The following is a 24,704-nucleotide window of genomic DNA, read 5'->3' on the forward strand; positions in this document are numbered from 1 at the left end:
TCAATTTTAACCTCCACCTTTGAATGACTAAGACCGTCCAAAGAAGGGATTGCTACCGTAACATTCTTCTTTAACTCAACTCCTGCCTGAACTTCAATAAGAGCTCTAGCATAGCTGCTTCTTCCCCAAGATTCCGCACACATTGTAGCCGTATACGAATCTAACATTATAGGCACCCCAATCTTAGAAGCAAGTAAGCTGAGCCCATCCTCAGTAAATGCCGCTAACGGCACATCATACATCTTGACCCAAACTGGAATCGCTTTTAATTCCTCTTTTTCCAACTTGATAGAGGCAGACCACTCTTTCAAAATGATTGGAATGTTTCTAATCATCCACGGTCCATCCTCTAACATTTGATCCATCCCTTCTTTCGATGTGAACTTAAAGAAAAAGAACCCGTGAGCATTCATCATAATTCTTGACAATCCATACTTTGCCCAATTGTTCTTTGCATAGAACTCAACAACAGGAAACGCCAGCCGCTTACCCAGAAAATAACCATACAAGGTGTTCGCATACCTGTCGGTGACTTGTTGAACTGAAGACACTGGAATGACAACATCAGCTCCTTCAACAACCTCATTCGATTCCATCACCCTAAAGTTAACCTTAACCTTCTCTTTAGAATCCTTCACAACACTTGCAAAGGATAATTGTTCCGCAGAACCAGAACCTGTTTGTTTCCTCTTGTCAGCCGATATAGGTGCACCAAATAGGTCAGATTTTTGCGTAAACTTGCTAGAGAAATCCCAAACATTATCAGCCTTTCCAACATCTCGTGTATCCAAAGTAATCGGAACAGTTACCTTTGTGAGATCATCGATTATATTTGAAGAACCACGCTTTGGCTTGAATGTGTTCCCATCAACTTCAATAAACCGAGCAGCAATTTCATCAAAGGATAATCGCGGCTTCCCACGAGGATCCTGTTGATTCACACCAAAACTGTTAAGTTTATCCATATCCATATTGAAACCCTAGTTGCCGTCAACAGAGATTTAGCAAACAGGATTGCCGGCTGAAAACGGCAGCCGAAACAAACCCTAGCCGAAACCTTCAATTGAAGTGAATCAAACCCTAGCCGCCAAGAGACTGAATTCGACCAAACCCAACCAGAATCCAATCGGAACGAACAAACCAGGCAACTCTCTCCTATAATCAAACAGAAAGCAACGAACATGCAACAGAATCCAATCAAACAACGACCGCAACCAAACAGCAAACCCTAATCTAGTCGGCAATAAAGAACGAAAGAAAACAGAAACCCTAATTTAAAATCGATTACAACTGATAACAGAATCTGCACTAGAGATTGGAGAACAATCGCTAATATCAAACATGTTAATCAGAAGATTACGAAGAAGAAAATAGGGTTACATGAGGAAGGATAATCGCCAGGCTAGAGAGAGAGATTAGGGCTTAAGTTTTATTTAGGAACCTTTTTGTTTATCATAGAAGTCATGTAGGAGGTAGGAAGAACAAGTCTTCCATTTAGGTACCTCTTGGTGTTCACCACTACACTTGTTGTTATAAACAATCAAGGAGGGTCATGAACATACAATAAGAAAGGTCCTCTTATTTCTTCAGGTCTTCTTTATAAAGATTGCAAGATTCTTGTTGAGAGACTGGATCAAAGGATTTCCAACTGGAAGAACAAGCTTTTATCTTTTGCAGGTAGACTTCAGCTTGTTAATTCGGTCCTCTCGTCCATGCATGTCTTCTGGTCTTCCGTTTTTATGCTGCCCAATCGGATTATTCTTGAACTGGAAGCTAAGATGCGTAATTTCTTATGGTCGGCGGATGGTTTGTTTCACAAGGGGAAGGCTAAAGCCTCTTGGAAGTCTATTTGTGTCCCGAAATATGAAGGCGGGTTAGGCATTCGCAGGATTGGTGATGTTAATAAAGCGCTTATGATCTCTCATATTTGGAGCATTTTGGTTAAACGCGAATCCCTTTGGGTGGAGTGGGTTCACTCGTATAGGCTGAAAGGGCATAGCTTTTGGACGTGTAAGGCTGTAGCGAACACATGCTGTAGTTGGAGGAAGTTATTACAGCTTAGGCCGTTAATCAGGAGCTATATTTGGTCTAACTTGGGCAATGGAAGTAAGACCTCGGCTTGGTTTGATTGGTGGAGCCATCTAGGTCCGCTTGGTAATTTCTTGACTCCAAGAATCATATCAAATGCAGGGTTTTCTATTAAATCCACAGTTCAAGATATTCGTGATAATGGTTCTTGGAGGTGGCTTGAAGCGTGGAGGGCTACGTATCCTGTCTTGATCCAGCTCGATAATATTCAGCTTCATCCTAGCCGTCCTGATAAGCTCTTGTGGAACGATGGTAATGACTTAGATGACTACTCTTCATCTCGGGCATGGCACTCTATTAGAGAGCGTGCTGAGGAAGTAGATTGGACAAAGCTAGTTTGGTTTAATCAATGTATTCCCAAGCATGCTTTTTTCATGTGGTTAGTCTTTCGTCGTAAGTTTTTTTTTTGGGTAAAGGGTTACCCCGGTGATTCTATATATTCACAACCAAAAAACACAAGTAGTGTAGAGAGCCTACACTAGTTCAATCATAGGACATGCCCTATGAAAGCGAAAACCAGAGACAAACCAGACAAACGACAACCAAAAAAAGGAAAACAAACCACTAGGCTACAAACCTAGACTCAACAAGAAAAAATTACAAAAGCATCCTCAGCCGCCATCATCGTGCACATCCGAAACTTCAATATCCCAATCCCTTAAAAGCTTTCGAACATTTTCGCACTTTTTCAACTTTGCTCCAATCAGCTTGTACCGCACTTGTTGTATAATGGTTTCACTTAAGGATTCCGGGGGCCTCACCTGGTTTCTAAATAATCTGGCATTCCGCTCTTGCCAAATGAAGTAGGCCGTAGCAGCCACTGACAGTTTAGCAACGTAAACTGACGCCAAGTTTGACTTAGACCGATCCAGTAACCAGTTAACGATGTCATCCCAATTAGCATGCACCGAACCCATACCCGCTTTTTGTCTAACCAGCATCCACACTTGTGACGAGTATTTACATTCAAAAAACAAATGCGTATGAGAGTCATGATTAGCATAGCATAATAAACAGCACATCATATTCATATTTTTCCTGCGCGATAAATCCCAACTCAAAATCTTATCTTGAGTAAGCAGTTTCCTTCTCATGATAAGCCATAATAAAAAAGCATGACGCGGAATACACTGACCAAACCACACAAGACGGCACCACTCCACCTCCACAGCATGATACCGAACCGAATCCCAAACTCTAGACGACGAGAACACATGCTTTTGATTACCTTGACGCCACAACACTTTATCCGACTTATTCGGCTGCAAAGAAATACCATCGAGCTGAATAAGAACCGGATACAAGTCCCGCCACGCAACCGGCCATCTCCAAGACGAATCGGAATAGACATCGGACACCTTTGACTCCATATTAAAACCCGCGCTAGCAATCATCCGGGGAGAAAGGAACTGATCCAGAGGACCTATCTCACTCCAATTATCGTGCCAAGCAGAGGTAGCCGAACCATTTCCAATCTCGGACCAGAAAAACTTCCTAACAATCGGCCGTAACTGAAGAATCTTTCTCCAAGACCAACAGCAGGAAGCTGGAACTTTGCACACCCAAAAGCTTTTACCTCGCAACCTATAAGAGTGAACCCACTCAACCCAAACAGAATGACGCCTCGTAAGAATGCTCCAAATATGATTTGTCATAAGGGCTACATTAGCATCACTGATTCGACGAATACCTAAACCACCCTCATACTTAGGAACACACACTGTTTTCCAAGAAACTTTGGATCGGCCTTTTTGAAACGCACTATCATGAGACCATAAAAAATTTCGCATCAAAGCCTCCAGCTTTTGAATCACCCGGTTCGGTAAAATAAACACAGAAGACCAGTAAATATGCATGGACGATAAAACCGAATTTATAAGTTGCAATCTACCTGCAAAAGATAGAAGTTTATTGCGCCAGTGCATAATACGATTTTCAAGCTTCTCCAATAACAGAAGACAATCCTTTTGGAGCAATCGGGTCGAGATGAGCGGCACACCCAAATATTTCACAGGCAACGAACCTTCTTTAAAAGGCATTAAATTTAGAATAGCAGCTTTCACATACGATGGCACATTCGAGAAAAAAACAGTACTTTTCTGAACACTAGGTAACAAACCCGACATTTTAGAAAAAGAATCTAGTGCCTTCATAATACATCTAGCAGAAGCAATCTCACCCTTCGCGAAGATAAACAAATCATCGGCAAAACACAGGTTGACAATTTGCTGACGTTCGCATTTATTATGAAATTTAAACGAATTGTCAATCCTAACCGTATGCTGTAAGATGGCCGTAAGAACTTCCATGACTAGCGTAAATAAATAAGGAGAGACCGGATCACCTTGCCTCAGACCCCTACTACCCTTAAAGAACCCATGAACCTCGCCATTAACACACACCGAGTACGATGTAGTGGAAACACATAACATAATCCAATGAACCATTGTAGGATGAAAACCAAATCCCATCAAAATACCCTCCAGAAAGTTCCAATCGACCGTGTCATACGCCTTCTGAATATCCACTTTGAAGGCACATTTCGGCGGGCCAACATGACGATGATAGTTATGCATCAGCTCTTGAGTAAGTAAAACATTGTCCGATATTCTCCTGCCTGGCACAAAAGCTGATTGGTTGATACTGACTATATCATTCAGACCCACTTTAAGTCTATCAGCAACAATCTTACTAATGCATTTATACAAGACATTGCAACAAGCAATCGGACGATAGTCCGTAACCACTGACGGGGAGGTCGTCTTGGGGAGAAGAACAATAAGCGTGTGATTCAATTCCCTAAGAAGTTTACCTGTCACAAAGAAATCAATCACAGCATTCGACACTGCACTACCAATGATAGGCCAGGCACCTTTAAAAAAACCAGCAGTAAAACCATCAGGGCCCGGTGCTTTATCTGACCCAATCGAGAACATCGCCTTTTTAACCTCATCATGCGTAACCGGACGCACCATAAGACCCGCAACTTCACTCGATAACCTGTTTGTGAATAAATCAGGAGCCGGACTAATCGAAATGTCACCTTGATTACCCAAAAAGTTCTCATAATGATTAACGAAAGCAAGCTGGACCTGCTCATCCTCATACACCTTACCATTAGTGTCCCGAATAACACTGATGCGACTAAAATGAACTCTATTCTTAAGGGACGAATGAAAGAACGCTGAATTCATATCTCCGACCGTCAACCAGTCCACCTTCGACTTCTGTTTCAAGAACCGCTCTTCATCCAATAAAGCTTCCTGATAAGAACGGCGAGTAATAGTTTCCTCCTCACTAATTGCCACACTAGCCGGATTACTATCAAGCTCTCGCTGAATCTGATCAAGTTTCTCACGTAAAACTTGCACTTTTTGATGCAAATTACCTTGCTGAAAGAGTAAAACCCGAAGAGGAGACTTTAACATCCGCAATTTCTTCACAACCGAGAACTGGAACACCCCTCTAACATCCGTCTCCCAAATACGCTTCACAATGTCTAAGAATTGAGGCTTATGAACAAGAAAATTAGCAAACTTGAACGGCTTATGTTTAACTTTCCCAAGAACCGGAATTTTGAGAACACTCGGACTATGATCCGATAGCCGAGCTGGGTAAAAAACAGCCACCGCATTCGGGAAAATGGTTAAAAATTGCGAATTCCCCATGACTCTATCTATCTTCTTCATTAAACCAATCCCCTTCTTTGGCTTTTGACTCCATGTAAATTGTAAACCGGACTGATTCAAATCCAGCATCTCAATATCATTAACACACGCTTGAAAGTCTCTCATGCTAGCCGAGACCGACGAACATCCCATAGAGTTATCATCAAGGTACAACGCTGAGTTAAAATCACCTAGCATCACCCACGGATCATTACGGACAAGCGACTTATGCAGGCCGAGATGATTCCATAACTCCCTACGAGTGATATAATAGTTTGCAGCATAAACGATAGAACAAAAGAGCGTTTTTTTCTCGTGCTTAAAAAACAACTGCAAATGCATAACCTGATCCGACTGAAAGAGCACCATAACATCAAACACTAACGGATTCCAACCAACGATAATTCTCGTACCTTTGTTAGAAAGAGAACCATTAGAAGTCCAACTCCACGACCTAAAGACCGCCTTACAAATTTTAGAAAGGTTACTCGGATCAATGTGAGACTCAAGAATAGCACATAAGCTTAAATTAACATCTTTGATAAGTTGCCGAACCTCAGCTTGCTTAATGGGGCGGTTCAAACCCCTAACGTTCCAAGAAGCTATACTAACCATTAATAACCGACGAAGAAGGAGTGCTTGCCCCTTTACTATTAATGCTTTTAACCGTATCTTGCTGTAGGTAATCATCGAGCTCATACTCGCCTCCTTCAACGAACCCCTCCTCCACCTCATTCTCCTCCACATCTACAGGAATCTCACCCGAGTTATTGCCAGCCTCATTCTCATTAACACTAGGGTCATTTAGAACCTCAAACGGATTAGCCGATTGAAACTTGGGCTCAGACGACCCATTACCCGAAACATGATTCTTCTTAGAAACCACAGGCCGATATTCAAACTTTGGTTTCGGCTTGTTGACCGGGAACCCCGTCTTCTTAGCAACCTTCTTACCATGAACTCCCGAAAAACCCTCGTCATCAACCACAGGTTTTTTTCCAGCCCTTGTATCATTACGAACATTACCCTGCTGCTTCGGTTGATTCGGACACGTTTCGTTAGAATGCCCAAAAACACAACAATGGCCACATCTCAACGGTGACCATTCATACTCCACCGACATCGTCTCCTTAACAAAACCCTCCCCCTCCGGTTCAGGAATCGCTAACGTTATTTGATCCCTTAAATTCTTCTCAGCCGAGACTTCTATTAAAGCTCTCGCATAGCTACTTCTTCCCCACATATCCGAACACATCGACGACGTATAAGAATCCAAGACTTTCGGCTCCCCAATCGTGGTCGCAATCATGCTTAGCCCATCCTCCGTATAAGCCGCAATCGGAACATCATGAATTTTAACCCAAATCTGAACTTTCTTTACTTCCTTTTTTTCCAATTTTGTAGTCGGCCTCCAAATATCTAGAAAAAGAGGCTGCGATCGAATAATCCACGGGCCAGCTTTCAAAGCATTAAGCATACCTGCCTCCTCCGAGAACTTGAAGAAAAAAAATCCGTTCGCATTCATCATAGATTTCTGGACCCCATACTTCTTCCAGTTATTACGGACAAAATAATCAACAACCGGGTATGCTACCCGATCTCCCAGAAAGTAACCATATAGGGTATTAGCCATTTTGTTTTGAACTACCCGCACAGATTCCCTTGGAAGAACAACATCACATCCCTCCTGGATCCTATCACTAGCAAGAGCACGAAAATTCAGCTTAACATTCTTATTTGCAAGTAACGAATCAGCATATGATTTAGTTTTCAAACCGCTGCCATTATCCACATTACCCTCTTTGACGTTATTATTCAATAGTGACTCTGCATATGATAGAGGTTTCGTGTTACCCATACCAGCTTGATTTCCCCCGATCACATTCTCCTCACCACTATTTGACGATGACTTTTCCCCAGGTTCAACCGGAACCGTAACTTTCAGCAACTCATCAATCACATTAATGTAGGTTCCCTCAGAATTCTCATTAACGACTGATCCTCTACGTGGAGCAAACGATATCCCATCAGAAGGACCAATTCTGTTCGCAAAACTCTTAAAAGACAGACTAGGGTTTTGAAAACCCTCGCGCTGAATATTGCCACCATCTCCCTTATCCCGATTTCCCTTAGAAGGGTTACCAGGTACTGAACGGTTCTCCATTGAAGCAAAGAACAGCAACTCTCTCGATCAAACAGTAAACGAACCAAGCATGCACACAAAATCAACGTAGACACAAGAGACCAAGATACCGAAAAAATAAAGAATACCAGAAACCCTAATCTAGCTAGACGGCAAAACAAAAGAAAACCCTAGAATCTGCACAATCCTTACGCTAACTAGTTCGAATCAGTGATACTAATGAATTAGAACACCGATAATCAGACTGTTATACGTAAATCATGAACAAACCGAGGTTACGAAGAAGAAGAAAAGTCGCCATAGCCAGAGAGAGAATTAGGGTTTTTTTTTTCTTTCGTCGTAAGTTACTTACTCAAGATATAATTCTGCGGTGGGATTGGTCGAGAAGGAAAAATATGAATATGATGTGCTGTCTTATGTGTTATGAGAATAATGACTCTCATAATCATCTGTTCTTCGATTGCAATTACTCCACTCAAGTTTGGATAAAGGTGCGTGGCAAGGGGGGTATGAACACGGTCTCGCCAGAATGGGATCATATTGTTAGCTGGTTAGCGGCTCGTGCGTCTTCGAAGTCGGCTATTAACTTCATTAGTCGGCTCATAGTTGCAGCTTCGATCTACTTTGTATGGCAGGAACGGAATGCTAGAATATTCAAGAACCAGACGAGACCCCCAGATGTTCTGAGTGACTTAATCGTGCAGACTGTTCGATATAAGCTTATGGGTGTTAAGTTTAAAGAGAGTTCTAATGTTCGTAGATTGCTGGAAGCTTGGGGGATTCACTCAACACGAATGGACGATGACGGAGGCTGATTAAGTTTTATGTTTTCCCTAGATAGTAGTCTAGTGGTCTTTTTGCTTTGTTGGTTTAGTTCGTGTGTTTTTCTGGACTTTACTCTCGTTGGGGCTGTCCCATGAGAGAACTAGTGTGGGCATTTCCACGCTACTTGTGCTTGTTTGTTTGTTGATATATAGAATCACCGGGGTAAAATCCCTTTACCCAAAAAAAAAAAACTACAACTAATCTAAGAAATCATCAAGTAATGTGTGGATTTTTAGTAGGATAGCCCAAGCTAGTCCTATAATCACATAAACATCAAGCATTGAGCTTGTTCACTATTTGTGGGTTAAACCCTAACCAAAACAGAAAGTTTATGAGGTTTTAACCTCTGATTTTAAGTGTCACAACCTTCTTTTAAGCCCAACTAACCATAGAATTGATTATGAGCATAAGGACATAGGAATGTGTATGAGATAACTCAAGTTCAAGCTAGTTTAGTAAAGTTTAATCAAAACAGAAAGTTTTGAGCCTTATTTGGTGATGTTCTAGCCTTGGTTTTCCATGGAAAACCTGTTGGAAACATACCTAAGGTTGTTCCAAGCAAGTAGGAAAAAGAATCATGGAAAAAGGTTAAGAAATGAGTGAGATGTGCTCACTTTTGTAAGATGTTATGAATCTGTCTTGTTCTTGGATTCAGCTGCGTTTTTAGAGTGTTTAAGGGGCTGTTTTGTAGCCTCTTTATGACCATTCAGATGCTACCTCTTAATGGTTTAAAACCTCTGAATGAATAAGAGGTTACCTCAAGTTTGAATGGTTAAGAGGTAACATCTGAATGGTAAATCATCACATGTCACGTTCTTCTACCTTCTCATTGGTAAAATTCTTAATGGTTCTATTAAGAGGTAGCCTCTTAATGACCATTCAGAGGCTACCAAACAGCCCCTAAGAGTGATTAGAGAGTGTTAGGAAAGTGGAAAATGCTTGGAGGAGGCTTGGGTTATATAGGGATGGATTAGGGTTGGGTTGGTGAGGTTTAAATGCAAGAAACACATATAAAACCAATCAAAACTCAACAAAAAGTGACCAACCAGCGAGCTGGTAAGGCTGTTTCCGGATTCTGCTGGTTCGCGGCCAACGAAGGCCCTGGCTGGGCGAGTCGCAGCCCGCCAGAGAGTCTGGTGCGAATTTTAAGTTTCAAGTTTTGACATTTTGTCCCCTCATGTTTCTAATTTAGGGTTTTTAGGTGTTTTAAGGGTCGTTTATGATATAAAGGCATAGTATGAGGGTAAAATAAGTATGATAAACCTAAAACAAACAAAGTGAAGTATCATTTAGCATATGAATGTCGTAATTAAGTATCTTATGCATTCAAAAGACGTATGATTAGCATGTTTCACGTATTTGCAAGTTTTAATGCATAGTTTCCAAGAATTACGAATATATATCGATTGTTTCATGAAATTAAACGTATGAACATGTATGAAGTATGTATAACACGAATTTAAAGAAATACGAATTTAATTTATTGTAACACCCCAATCGCGTAATATACAACAACACGTGGCGGAAAACAAGGGGGGTTGGGGAACTTGGCAAAGGTGTAACATCCATGACCCTATGCTCTCTCTCCTAGGCGATTTACCTTGTTCATCATGAAACCCTTCAATTTCTTTGAGATTGTTTGTATAACAGTCTGTGATTAGGGTTTTGATCTTCAAAACTCTATAACGAACTCGTTAGCAATAGTTTCAATCTGAAATTAGGGTTTTTTCTTTTGTTTTTCTTAAATCGCCGCCATAGTTGCTGTCTAGACATCCTGTTTAATTAATCCGGTTGTTATTGGTCGCGGTTTACTGAGTTAAATTTAGCTAGATTGATACTCTGGATTAATCAAATTGGGATTGATTTTCGGCGCTAGGGTTAAGGATTAGGGTTTCGTTTTCTGTGTTTCTGCTGCTGATTTTCGGTGTTTTGGCGTGGTGGTCGTTTGTTCTTCGTGCATGGTGTTTTCATTTTAAACTGTTTAAGGGAGAGTTGTTTTCTGCTAATGAATGAACGTACGTTTCCGGGGAGTAACATCCCCGATAAACCTGTGAATCAAGGTTTGTTTAATCAGCATGGAGTTCCGGTTTCACCGTTTCCTGCTGATGTTCTGAAGGATGCCGGGATGTACGAGCCAAACTCTTCTCCGGATACTGTTCCAATGCGTGGTATTGGTTTGCGGGTAACGAATATTGAGGGTAACAATCTGGCCCCAAGACGGGGTATCTTTTCTACCAGCAACAATTCTGTTATAGATGGGCTTCTGGAAATCTCTAAACCGGTGGAGTTGAGCACTGCATGTGGAGGGAATCAATCGGCTGTGGTGAATCCTTCCCATGCAAACCCTAGTGGAGCTTCTAACATAAACCCTAATGTAGCCGATAAGGATTTCGGGAGCAATCAGATTGGTGTGCAAGGAAGTCAGAATGTTCGCAGGGATTCAGGTAAGTCTCCGGTATCTTACGCGGATTCTATTGGGGCTGCTAGTGCTAGAACGGTCAATTTTAGATCACTCACAAGTCCGGTAGCTCATGAGGGTTGTGATGTAGTTTTGCCGAAGGAATCTGTTAGGGTTGTTAAGGATAAGCTTGCTTATACGTTATATGGATACTTTCTTGGTGATCGTGTTGCATACCCGGTAGTCGAGTATTTCGTAAGGAATAACTGGAAGAAATTTGGCCTCCAAAAGACTATGATGAATGCTAGTGGTTATTTCTTCTTTAAGTTTGCTGATGAAAATGGTATGATGAATGCTATGAAAGGAGGTCCTTGGATCATTCGTTCGCAACCGCTTTTTCTTAATGTATGGTCTCCATCTTCGAAACTGGAAAAGAAGGAAGTTAAAACTGTGCAACTGTGGGTTAAAATTCACGAGGTTCCCCTTGCGGCATATACAGAGGATGGTTTAAGTATGATTGCAACGGCTATTGGTAACCCGATAGCCTTAGACACGTATACTACCTCAATGTGCTTGGATTCTTGGGGTCGGAGCAGTTTTGCGAGAGCTCTAGTTGAAATATCGGCAGACAAGGAGTTCAAAGAGGAAATTGTGATTGCTGTCCCAGTTTTGGAAGGGGACGGGTTTGTTAAGGAAAAGATGTATGTGGAGTACGAATGGAGCCCTCATCGATGCTCCTTTTGTAAGGTTTTTGGGCATCACGATGGGGATTGTCCGAAGCAAATTAGGCAGCTTACGAAGGCTCCGGCCATTGTTCCAAAAGTTCCTAAAGTGCCTAATTCTAAAGGGCCTTCGAAAAAACCAACGGTAGACAAAGACGGGTTCACGGATGTGGATGCTAGGAAAACGGCAAAGAGAAAGGGGTTCCCGGTTAACAAATAAAAACAACAATTTGAATACCGTCCGGTTGGGTTAAAAACCAGTGGTGGGCCGAATAAATCAGCCACGACGTCGAGTTTTTATTCGAATAACCCCTTTGACGTGTTAAATGATTCGAGGAATGACCATGAAGCTGGTGGAAGCGGAGTAGGGGATATGAAAGATGATTCGGATGATGACGAGGTCCAGGAAGTATACAATGAAACGGTTGAATTTCTTGTTAATGATGCTACTAAACCTGTAACTAAACAAGGGGCAAGCACTCCTTCTTCAGCGGTTAACAATGGTTAGTCTTGCTTCGTGGAATATAAGGGGGTTGAACCGCCCTCTGAAACAAACGGAGGTTCGACAGGCTGTAAAGGATTATAATCTGAGTCTATGTGCTATTCTAGAATCGCATGTTGATGTTAGTAGGCTGAGTCATGTGTGCAAATCTGTGTTTCGTTCATGGGATTGGACATCAAATGGGGCTCATTGTAACAAGGGTACAAGGATTATCATAGGCTGGAATCCAGCCATCTTGGATGTCATGGTCTTGTCTCAAACCGATCAGGTTATTCATTTACAACTCTTTTTCAAGAAAGATAACAAAATAGCTTTTTGCTCGGTGGTCTATGCGGCTAATTACTATGTGAAACGTAGGGAGTTATGGCACCATTTGTCTATGCACAAAGTTTTTGTTGGTACTAAGCCTTGGGTGCTTATGGGTGATTTCAATTCGGCCCTAAACCTAGAAGATAAATCGATGGGGGCCTCAACTGTTTCTATTAGATCTCATTGGTTTGGTATTTGTTTGATGGTTGAAGTGACACAGGTGTCACAAAAATATTGGTACTGGGCGATTTTGGCTCTCCTAAGAAACCCTAGTGGATTTGTTCATTCTGATCTTAATCTTGATTGATCTGGGTTAGCAATTGTGGTGTTGTCGATCCTTCTGAGTAAGGTTCTAGACTTCTACCGTGGTTCCTAATCTTTTGAAATCAGGTTTAGGGTTGCTTCTTTTTCGTTTTTACTACTAGGGTTTACTGCCAAATCGTTCTGGTTATTCAATTTTCTGGTTTGTTGATTCTTGCTGATTGGTGGCGGATTAGGGTTTTCATTTACACAAGTTTGTTTCATTTGGTATTTGGATTATCGGCTTGTTTCTTGGTGATTTCTTGTAATCGGCCGATTAGGGTTTGAAGATTGGTGTGGTTTCTTTATCGGCTGATTAGGGTTTACGTGTGCATGTGAAAGACTTTTGGCGGCTGCATTCATGGAAAGAAATCGTGACCCAGGGTTAGAGGATCTTGGGTTTCAATCCTTCTCTGAACGTTTGCATGGAGATGTGTTCATACGTGCTAGTGAGCCGAAGGTAGTGGGTATTCCGGATCCTATAGGGAAGTCGTCTTTATTTGGTAAGCCTATAAACATTGATGGTAACCCTATATTGCCTCGTCGTGGCAGTACGAATGTGATCAACGTTATTGATGAGCTAGAAAAAATCACGGTTCCTGTTCAACCAGAGGGGAATAACATGGGCGGTAGGGAGGATATGAATGTTTTTAGGTCGAGTCTCAACTCGTATGCGGACAAGGTCAAGAATAGTGTTCATACGAAGAAGGAAGTTAATTTCAGGTGGATGGAGGCGACGGAAACTTGTAAGGATGCTGATGTAGTTATACCCCGTGAGGTAATTCGAAAGGTCCAAGATAAATTTGAAAATGTTTTGTATGGTTATTTCTTGGGTAATCGGCTTCCTTTTCCGGTGGTGGAATATTACGCTAAAAACGTTTGGGCTAGGCATGGGTTTTCGAAGATTATGATGAATGCGGAAGGGTTCTTTTTCTTTAAATTTGACTCCAAGGAGGGTATGTCTCAGGTGCTAGAGAATGGTCCGTGGTTGATTAGAAAGGTGCCTTTGTTCTTGAATGTTTGGACTCCCTCGGTTAGACGGTGCCTGTTTGGGTGAAGTTGCATAATGTCCCCATTGCGGTGTATACGGATGACGGATTGAGCTTGTTAGCGTCTAAATTAGGGTCCCCCAAGCGGCTTGACGGGTATACAGCTGATATGTGTTTGGATAACTGGGGTCGGAGTAGTTTTGCCAGGGCTTTAATTGAACTAAACGCGGATTCTGAGATTAAGGAATATGTCACTGTTGCTATTCCAAAGCTTGATGAGGATGGTTATGTCACTGAAAAAATCAAAGTAGAATATGAATGGAAGCCTCACCGGTGTTCGGGTTGTTGTGTTTTTGGTCATAATGATCAAACATGTCCTAAGAATGCGAATAATAAGAAAGAGAAGCAAGTTGTGGTGGATGAGGATGGCTTTGTTACTGACAAAAGGAGAACGGCTAGATTTGGAGTGATGCCAAGGAAGCAAAAACAAAAGTTCCTTTACAGACCAAAGGTGGTTAATGTGGGTGCTAGTTCGTCGGGTACAAGTCATGATAAGCCTGAAGTTGTTAAAGCCGGAACGAGCAAGTCGGATAAGAAGGAGGAGGGGCCGGGTGGTAAGCATACTGAAAATGTTAACACCAGGAATTCCTTTGAAGCTTTGGCCACGGATGAGGGGGAAGTCATTGTTGATGCGGTAGGGATTCATAAGGAGGAAAGAGCAAACATGAAGAAAGGAAATGGGAAGAATACCCAAACCGAAGAAGAGGTGGTAGAGAAGCTACCAACGGAAATGTCTTCGTTTATGAGGCATGACCAGCGTAAAGGTTCTGAGGGGGCAAGCACTCCCGGTCCAATCGGTTTGAATGGGTAGTATAGCCTCTTGGAATATTAGGGGCTTGAACCGGCCCCTGAAACAAACGGAGGTTCGTAATATTGTTTTCGAAAATAAATTAGCTGTTTGTGGCATTCTTGAGTCTCATGTGGATATCACAAAACTTGACAAGGTTTGTAAAGCCGTCTTCAGGTCTTGGTCTTGGACGTCAAATGGTGTGTTGTGTGATCGGGGTACTAGAATTATCTTGGGTTGGAATGAGGATGTGGTGGACCTTATGGTGTTGTCTCAATTGGACCAAGTTATTCACACTCAAATCCGGCTTAAGAGTGAGAATAAATCTTTCTTTTGTTCGTTTGTGTATGCAAAAAATACGTATCAGGAAAGAAGACCGCTTTGGGATAATCTATGCAGGCATAAGGCTTTGTGTCATGATAAACCTTGGGTCGTTATGGGGGATTTTAACGTTGCTTTGCATGTTAACGATTCGTTATATGGTTCATCCGCCTGCTCCATCGGTATGCGTGAATTTCATGATTGCGTTCAATATGCAGAGCTCCTAGATATTAAGGGTCATGGTCTTCATTATACTTGGAGTCAAAAGCCGAGAAATGGGGTGGGGTTGCTGAAAAAGATAGACCGGGTTATGGGGAACGTGAAGTACCTAGAGATGTACCCTGAAGCGTTTGTTTTATACCATCCCTTTCGTGTTTCTGATCATACGCCGTGCATCCTCAAAATGTCCAATACGGTGAGGGTTCGACCGAAACCTTTTAAACTAGCTAATTTTATTATGTCCAAACCGGAGTTCACGTTATATGTGGAGCAGGAATGGAAGAGGAGTGTCGATGGCTTTACTATGTTCTCGGTAACACAGAAACTCCGAAACTTGAAGCCTTCTATGCGTAAAATTCTGGCCATGCAGGGTAACTTGCATGTTAAAGTTTCGGATCTAAGAAAGAAACTCGATGGGCTTCAGGAGCTGATAGATGTAAACCCGCTTGATGTTGATCTTAGAACCAGGGAAGCAGAATGCCTTAATGAGTTCAGAATTGCATCATATGATGAAGAATGTTTTTTGAAGCAAAAGGCAAAGGTAGAATGGTTATGTGCGGGGGATTCTAATACGTCCTTCTTCCATAATATGGTGAAATGTAGGAATGCGAGAAGCCGAATCCAATCTATTAGGGATGTGGTTGGGAATCGGTTTAATGGGGATGATGTCCCAAATGCTCTTGTTGATCATTATGAAAAATTTCTGGGTCGAGAGGATCATGTCTCAAAGCTTGACATGGATGTTTTTCGAAACGTTATGACTACGAATGCTGCGGAGCACATGGTTCGTCAAGTCACTCGTGAAGAGATAAAAACGGCAATGTTTAGTATTGGTGAGAACAAAGCCCCGGGTCCAGATGGTTACACGTCCGTGTTCTTCAAAAAAGCTTGGGATATTGTGGGCACAGAAGTGTCGAATGCTATCTTGGAGTTCTTCGAAAATGGTAAACTTTTAAGGCAATTAAATCACACGATTCTTGCTCTTATCCCTAAAGTGGACACTCCAGACTCGGTTCTGGATTATAGGCCTATTTCGTGTTGCAATGTTTTGTATAAGTGTATTAGCAAGATCATCACGGAACGTATAAAGGGAAGCTTGGGGGAGTTGGTTAGCATTAATCAATCGGCGTTTGTTCCAGGTAGAAAGATCTCTGATAATATCCTTCTTACTCAGGAGTTAATGCATAACTATCATTTAAACCGAGGCCCTGCTAGATGTGCTTTTAAGATCGATATCCAAAAGGCCTATGACACTGTCAGCTGGTCGTTTTTGGAGGATGTTCTTAATGGGTTCGGGTTTCATTCGAAGATGGTTACTTGGATTATGGCCTGTGTCTCTTCGGCTTCTTATTCGATAAGTATTAATGGGAATTTGCATGGCTATTTTAGAGGTAGAAGGGGTTTGAGGCAAGGTGACCCTATGTCGCCATACCTCTTCACGCTAGTTATGGAGGTCCTTTCGTTGCTACTCCAGCATGGGGCGAGATCTAGCTCAGCCTTCAAGTTCCATGCTCATTGTGTGAAGCAAAGGATCATAAATGTCTCGTTTGCGGACGACCTTTTCATTTTTGTGCATGCTGATTTATTTTCGGTCAAAAAGGTGCGAGATGGTCTTGAGAACTTCACGAAAGTTTCAGGTTTGGTGCCAAGTCCAGCTAAGAGTACAGCTTATTTTTGCAATGTGCCTCAAAGTGTTAAATGCGAGATACTTCACATTATGCCGTTTCGGGAGGGGAATCTTCCGGTTCGTTATTTGGGGGTGCCGCTTATTACCACAAAGCTGATGTTTAAAGATTGTAAACCTCTTGTTGATCGCATGGAGAAGAGGATTGATAGTTGGCTTAATAAATCGCTATCTTTCGCGGGTAGATTGCAACTTATTAATTCGGTTTTATCAGCTATGCACATTTATTGGGCCTCAGTATTTATTATTCCGACCCGAGTTACACATGATCTGGAGAAACTAATGCGACGGTTCTTATGGAACGCTCACAGTCAAGGTAGAGTGAAAGCAAAAGTGGCGTGGTCTGATGTTTGTTTACCAAAGGATGAAGGGGGCTTGGGAATTAGGAGTATTTCGGATGTGAATAAGGCTCTTATGACTAATCATCTTTGGAGTATTATTACGGAAAGGAAGTCCCTTTGGGTTCAGTGGATCCATCTTCATAAATTAAAGGGTAGGAGCATTTGGGATATCCAAGCTCGGGGTAGTGTCAGCTGGGGTTGGCGGAAAATCCTTTCTATCCGGGATGCGGTTCGCCCGTTTATATGGAAGATTGTTAGGAGCGGCTCTAAAATAAACGCTTGGAGTGACAATTGGTGCCAGTTCAGTCCGCTTAACTCATTTATTACGCCCAGGTCAATTGCTAATGCGGGTTTTACCATTACTACTTCTTTAGCGGAGCTGATGGATGAAAACGGTCAATGGAAGTGGCCGTCTGCGTCGTATGATATTTACCCGGTCTTGATAGGGTTGAATGCTCCGACTTTGACGCATAATCTGGATGATAGAACAATTTGGAAAGATTTGGAGGGCAATTCTCGTCCGTTTGGTTCGATGGAAGTGTGGCATAATATCCGACATCGGGAACAACCGGTCTCTTGGGTGAATGGGGTTTGGTTTAGTCAATGTATTCCAAGGCACTCGTTCCATCTTTGGTTGGTTATTAAAAATAAGCTCAAGACTCAGGACCGTTTAGCAAGCTGGGAAGCGGGGAGCGATTATAATCTAAGACTTATGTGCTGTCCATTATGTAAGCACGATCGGGATTCTAGGGACCACTTGTTTTTCAGTTGTTCGTTTGCATCTCAAGTCTGGTATAATGTTAAGGATTTGCTTAACATTGGGGATGTTAATGATTCGTGGCAATCGATCATGAACTGGATGGATCAAAAGGCTAACTCAAGAAAGACGGATCATATTGTTGGTAAGCTAGTTATTGCGGCGGCGTCGTATTATATTTGGCATGAGCGGAACAATTGCTTATTCTCTAATAAAGTGGCCAATGTTAATGCGGTGTGTGATAAAATCAAAAATACGGTCCGGCTTCGATTGATGGGGTTCAAATTTAAGGATGGCTCGCACAATCAAAGCATTCAAGAGAAGTGGAAGCTGATTCCTAGTGATGAAGACAAAGATCCGGGCTAGGCAATTAGTTGTATAGTCTGTTTTTGATTTGTTTGTCGGGCAGTGTTTAGTTTCTTGTGTAGTTTAGTTTGTTTTGGTTGTGACGCTTGTCGGTGGTTTTGATCTTGTTGTCCTAGTCTTGGTATGCCAAGTCTAGTAGTGAGTATCGGCGTCTCGATACTCCCTGTTTTTATTCTTTGGTTGATATAAAATTTCACCGGGGTAACCCTTTACCCAAAAAAAAAAAAAAACTGTTTCTATTAGCATGAAGGAATTCCAAGAGTGTGTGGATAATATTGAAATGTTTGATATTAATCGATCGGGTCTCCACTTTACTTGGAACCAGAAGCCCAAGAAGGGGATTGGCTTGCTGAAAAAGATCGATAGAGTGTTGGGTAATACCGAGTTCGTAACTGCTTTTCCGAATGCTGTTGCTCTTTTTCAGCCGTATAGGCTCTCGGATCATTGCCCGTGCGTTTTAAAGCTCCCAGATGCTGGTATGCCAAAACCTCGGTCTTTTAAATTTGCTAACTTTCTGGTGTTTAAACCTGAATTTTTAGACATTGTGAAGCGAGAGTGGGGTACTAGAATTAAAGGAGTGCATCAGTTCTGTGTTGTTAAACGTCTTCGGCTCCTGAAAAAACCACTTCGTGCTCTGTTATTTAAGCAAGGTAACTTGCATAAAAAAGTGGAAAATCTCCGTGATAAGCTTGAGGCCATTCAGAGTTGTATTGATAACCAGCCAAATGTTGAGAGTCTTCGGGTTCAAGAAGCTACTGTAAGTGCTGAATACCAAGAAGCGTTATTGGATGAGGAGCGTTTCCTTAAACAGAAATCTAAAGTGGACTGGTTGAGAGCTGGGGATATGAACACGGCTTTTTTCCATTCTTCTTTAAAAAACCGAAATCATCATAGCCGGATTGATGTCATTCGTGATGCTGGGGGTACTTTATTTGAGGGCAACCATGTTCATCAAGCTTTTGTTGATCACTATGAGAAGTTCTTGGGGTGTCGGGGTGATACGTCGCTGAATCCGGCTCCGGATTTATTCTCTAACGTCTTGGATCCGAGTGTAGCTAATCATATGTGTAGACAGGTGACGGAAGATGAGGTTAAGAAGGCCATGTTTTCTATTGGCATTGATAAGGCCCCGGGTCCTGATGGGTATACGGCGGCGTTTTTCAAGAGTGCGTGGCCTATAGTTGGTGATGATGTCTCAAGGGCTATCATTGATTTTTTTGATACTGGTAATCTTCTACGAGAATTAAATCACACTCTTATTGTGCTAGTTCCAAAGGTGCCTTCTCCGTCGACAGTCACTGAGTTCAGGCCGATAGCTTGTTGTAACGTAGTTTATAAATGCATTAGCAAGATAGTTGCGGACAGAGTGAAGAGGGCGTTAAATGATATTGTCAGCATAAATCAATCGGCGTTTGTCCCAGGAAGGAAGATTTCGGATAATATTCTGTTAACCCAAGAATTGATGCACAATTATCATCGTAATTCGGGCCCCCCAAGATGTGCATTCAAAGTAGATATCCAGAAGGCCTATGATACGGTTGATTGGAACTTCCTTAAGAATATTTTGCTGGGATTTGGGTTTAGCGGTAAGATGGTTGATTGGATCATGGTTTGTGTCTCCACTGCTTCGTACTCCGTTTGTGTCAACGGTAATGTGCACGGGTTTTTTCAAGGTAATCGGGGTCTTCGCCAGGGAGATCCGTTGTCCCCGTATTTGTTCACTCTTGTGATGGAGGTTCTCACGGGCATTCTGCATCACATGGTCAGGATTGATTCGTCTTTTAAATTTCATAACAAATGTGAGAAGCAGCAAATTATCAATCTATGTTTTGCAGACGATTTGTTCCTTTTTGCTAGAGGGGAAATTGCTTCAGCTAGAGGTATTATGAATTCTCTCTCTAAATTTTCTAAAATGTCGGGGTTGGTGCCTAGTATACAGAAAAGTACGGTGTTCTTTTGTAATGTCCCGAGTTATATTAAAAATGCTATTTTGAACATTATGCCGTTCAAGGAGGGATCCTTGCCTGTGCGCTATCTTGGTGTGCCTCTAATTTCGTCAGGGCTTCTTTATAAAGACTGTAGTGTTATGATGGAAAAGCTTGACAAACGTATCATGCATTGGAGAAATAAATTACTCTCGTTTGCTGGCAGATTGCAACTCATTGTTTCCGTCTTGTCCACTATGCATATTTACTGGTCCTCTGTCTTCTTATTGCCATCACGGGTCACTCATGAATTGGAGGCGAAGATGCGGAATTTTCTTTGGGCCCAAGACTCTACGTTTCAAAAAGGTAAAGCGAAGGTTTCTTGGAAAGTAGTTTGTCTCCCTAAATATGAAGGCGGATTGGGGATTCGGCGATTAGGAGATGTTAATAAAGCACTCATGACTAATCATATTTGGAGTATTGTTACGAAAAGAAAATCATTGTGGGTGGAGTGGGTGCACAGTTACAGGTTAAAAGGTAATAGTTTCTGGTTATCTAAAATTATTTCCAATAGTTGCTACTCGTGGAGAAAGCTCCTTCAACTTAGACCGCAAATGAGAGATTTTTTCTGGTCGGATGTTGGTGATGGTACACGGACCTCGGCTTGGTTTGATTATTGGTGCGATATAGGGCCGCTCGGCAACTTTATCTCCCCTAGAACCATTGCTAATGCAGGATTTCGATTGGAGGACTCGGTGTCTGACATTCAGTTAAATGGAGAATGGAAATGGCCGGTTGCTTGGAGGGATTTATTCCCAGTCTTAATTCAACTAGATCAATTCCACGTAACCCCGAACAAAATTGACAGAATCATGTGGCGTGATGGTAGTGATCGGAAAGATTTTTCGACTTCATGTGTATGGAATACGATTCGGCATAAAGAAACGGAAGTAGCATGGAGCACTATTGTTTGGTTTACCCAATGTATCCCGCGGCACGCGTTTCTCATGTGGCTGATCATGCGAGGTAAATTACTTACGCAGGATAAAATTCTAAGCTGGGATTTGTCTAGACGGAAAAATATGAACATGATGTGTTGCTTATTGTGCTATGCAAATCATGACTCCCATAGTCATTTGTTTTTTGAATGTAACTACTCGGCTAAAGTTTGGGATATGGTGAAATGTAAGGTGGGTATGGACTCGGTTCAACCTAAATGGGCTGATATTGTGAATTGGTTACTTGTTCGGTCCAACTCTAAACTAGCCGCGGATTATGTTGCTAGAGTGGTGGTTGCGGCTACGGCTTATGTTGTTTGGCAGGAACGCAATGCTCGGATCTTTAAAAATCAACTAAGACCGCCAGAAACTGTTGGTGCTCACATAATACAGCTGGTTCGATACAAGTTAATGGGAGCAAGACTGAAGAATACTGGTAATGTTCGAAGACTATTGAGCGAATGGGAAGTCCATGGCAAAGAGATTTTGGACGATGGGGGCTGATCAGTGTTGATTTGTTTTTTAGTTATTCCTAGTTTGTCAGGCTAGTTGTTTTTTGTGTTGATTTGTTAGTTGCTTGTGTTTTGGTTTTCGCTTACGTTCATGGGGTATGCCTCATGATCGATCTAGTGTAGACTCTCTACACTACTTGGTTTGTATTGGTTGTGTTGATATATAGAATCACCGGGGTAACCCTTTACCCAAAAAAAACAAGGGGGGTTGGGGATCAAACGTGTTGATGATGTGAATAAGGCATTGATGACGTTTCATGTGTGGAGCCTCTTAACTAATCGAGAGTCTCTTTGGGTTAAGTGGATTCACACATACAAGCTGAAACAAAGGTGTTTTTGGGATGTTCCGATTAAGCAAGGAAATACGTGGGGGTGGAGAAAAATCTTAAAGCTTAGACCGCTTATTCGTGAGCATGTGTGGTCAAAGATAGGAGATGGCATGGCGACATTTTCTTGGTATGATAAATGGTCTCATGCGGATCCAATTGGGAGCTTTATTACGCCAAGGATGTTTCAACAAGCGGGATTTTGCATTAATACAAAGTTAGCGGAAGTGGTGAATGATGGTCAATGGATATGGTCGGAGGCTTGGCTAGACACTTACCCGGCTCTGGCAAATATGCAGATCCCGAGCTTAACGCCAAATAAAAAAGATACCATTGCCTGGATTGATAATAACGGTAAGGAAACAACATACTCGTCCAAGAATGTTTGGGATACACTTCGGTTAAGCGGCCCAAATGTTAACTGGTATAGAGCAGTTTGGTTTTCTCAGTGTATACCGCGTCATGCGTTTCTCATGTGGCTAGTGATTGGGAACAAGCTTAAGACTCAAGATAGGTTGAAGCATTGGGATGTTGGTGGACCCGTTAACTTGCGGCTGATGTGTTGTCCGTTGTGTCAGCATGGTATCGATTCTCGTACGCATTTATTCTTTGAATGCCCTTTTTCGACACAAGTTTGGATGATAGTTAAACCCATGGGAGCTATGCAACACATCTCGGATAAATGGGAGGACATTTTCCAGCATCTTGTTCACACGTCAGGTTCAAAATTAGCAAAGCACGTTATTGGCAGGATTTTGGTTGCGGCGTCCGTTTATCAGGTTTGGCTAGAAAGAAATTCCAGGTTGTTTGCGAATACTCAACGGTCAGCTCAACAAGTCGCGGATGCGGTCAACTCCTCGGTTCGATTGAAGTTGGTAACTCTGAAATTCAAGGACTCGAGACAAGTGGAGAAAATTCTTAGAGATTGGAAGCTGCCGGAAGGGCTAGTCATATACGATCAACTAGGCTAATATGGTTGTGTTAGTGTTCAGATCAAATTAGTGTTCGTCTAGGATGCTAGTCTGATTTTGTTTAGTGGTTTGCTGTGGCTCGTGTGTTAGATGTTTTTCTTTCTTGGTTGTACATTTCCCCGGCATGTCGGGGATATGAATTGGTAGGCGTTTCTGTCTACCACTTGTTCTTTGTTGGTTTTGTTGTGATATAAAAATTTACCAGGGTGAAACCTTTACCCAAAAAAAAAACATTGGGGAGTCACGTTACAAATTGTTTCATAACACATGGCTCATAAAGTTTTGTTTTGTTGAGTTTAACAGTTTGCATTGTTTATTGCACAACAATTGTCTTGTATGTTTTAAAGTCACTAAGGCCCAAGTCCGCCCTATGTGAAGCATGCTGATAGTCAAACGTAAACACCTGAAACACATGTGAAAATATGTACGTCAGCATAAAAATGCCTGTGAGTAACATAGGTTTTGTTGTTGAGGATTCATGGCCTTGATTTTGTTAAAAGAAATGTTTAACTAAAAAGTAGCCATGAACCTTTCTAAAAATGTTTTCTTTTGTAAAATCATATGAAAATCGATGTGAAAATCAAATGATTTAAAAGAAATAATGCACGATTAAATAAATAACAAAATGATGTCTTTTGTAAAAAGATATCATGTCTTTGTATAAAATGTGTCATGTCTTTGTATAAAAAGTATCATGTTCTTGTTCAAAATATGTTATATGTAAAGCAATGCCTTGTGAAAAATGTGTCATGTCTCTGTATAAAATGTATCATGTTTCTGTCTTTGTCGAAGTGGTTTAAATAACGCGACGTTATGTAATATCATAAAAGCACTTCTATATAGGAAGTATCAGCGGCGTATCCACCATGCTTTTATCATATTACACACGCCTCGTTATTTAAATCACTTACCAAATAACCACCAAAAATGTCTTGTTTAAACAAATGTCAAAATGTTATGTGTAAACAATGTCAATGTCAAGTGTAAACCATGTCTTGTATAATCACATGTCTTGTATGGCAAGTAAATAGTATTCACTCAAACCATCTGTATAATGCCAATGTGTAACCAAATGTCATGTATGGTGAATAGAGAGTATTTACTCAAACCTTATGTATAATGTCTATGTGTAACCAAAATGTCATGTATGGTGAATAAAGAGTATTTACTCAAACCATATGTATAATTGTACAAAACAATGTCTTTGAATAAACCTAAGTTTATATCAAAAGTTATGTTTTGCGAAACCAATGCTTTTATCGATATAAACATTCATGTGGTTTGTTAACGAATACATTCAAGCCTTGTAATTTGTCAGATAAACCCTTATAAAGACAAAGGTTTATCAGTGTTCATCGGGTTCTGTCATTCCCCAGATGGATACTTCCAAACAAACTAGGAAGCGGGAATGAGGTTATCAAACCTATGGTAAACCATACATACTACCAGTCGATGGGATAACGTTAATGAATGCATCTAGTCTCGTTTAACAT

General features: G+C 41.5%; 2 protein-coding genes across 2 annotated transcripts; one reads left to right on the forward strand and one right to left on the reverse strand.

Moving 5' to 3' along the window:
- Nucleotides 1–2,699: 2,699 nt before the first annotated feature.
- LOC110924702 lies at nt 2,700–7,920 on the reverse strand. Its single transcript, XM_022168698.1, has 2 exons — nt 6,369–7,920; nt 2,700–6,169 (listed from the first exon to the last, which is right to left on the reverse strand). Exons 1-2 carry the CDS (start codon nt 7,918–7,920, stop codon nt 2,700–2,702), a joined length of 5,022 nt encoding a protein of 1,673 aa, XP_022024390.1.
- Nucleotides 7,921–13,316: 5,396 nt separating this feature from the next.
- Nucleotides 13,317–18,479, forward strand: LOC110924703. Its single transcript, XM_022168699.1, has 3 exons — nt 13,317–13,922; nt 13,994–14,801; nt 14,899–18,479. Exons 1-3 carry the CDS (start codon nt 13,317–13,319, stop codon nt 18,477–18,479), a joined length of 4,995 nt encoding a protein of 1,664 aa, XP_022024391.1.
- Nucleotides 18,480–24,704: the final 6,225 nt, after the last annotated feature.

Source organism: Helianthus annuus, chromosome 17 (assembly GCF_002127325.2).
Source record: "Helianthus annuus cultivar XRQ/B chromosome 17, HanXRQr2.0-SUNRISE, whole genome shotgun sequence".
NCBI classification, from domain to species: Eukaryota; Viridiplantae; Streptophyta; class Magnoliopsida; order Asterales; family Asteraceae; genus Helianthus; species Helianthus annuus.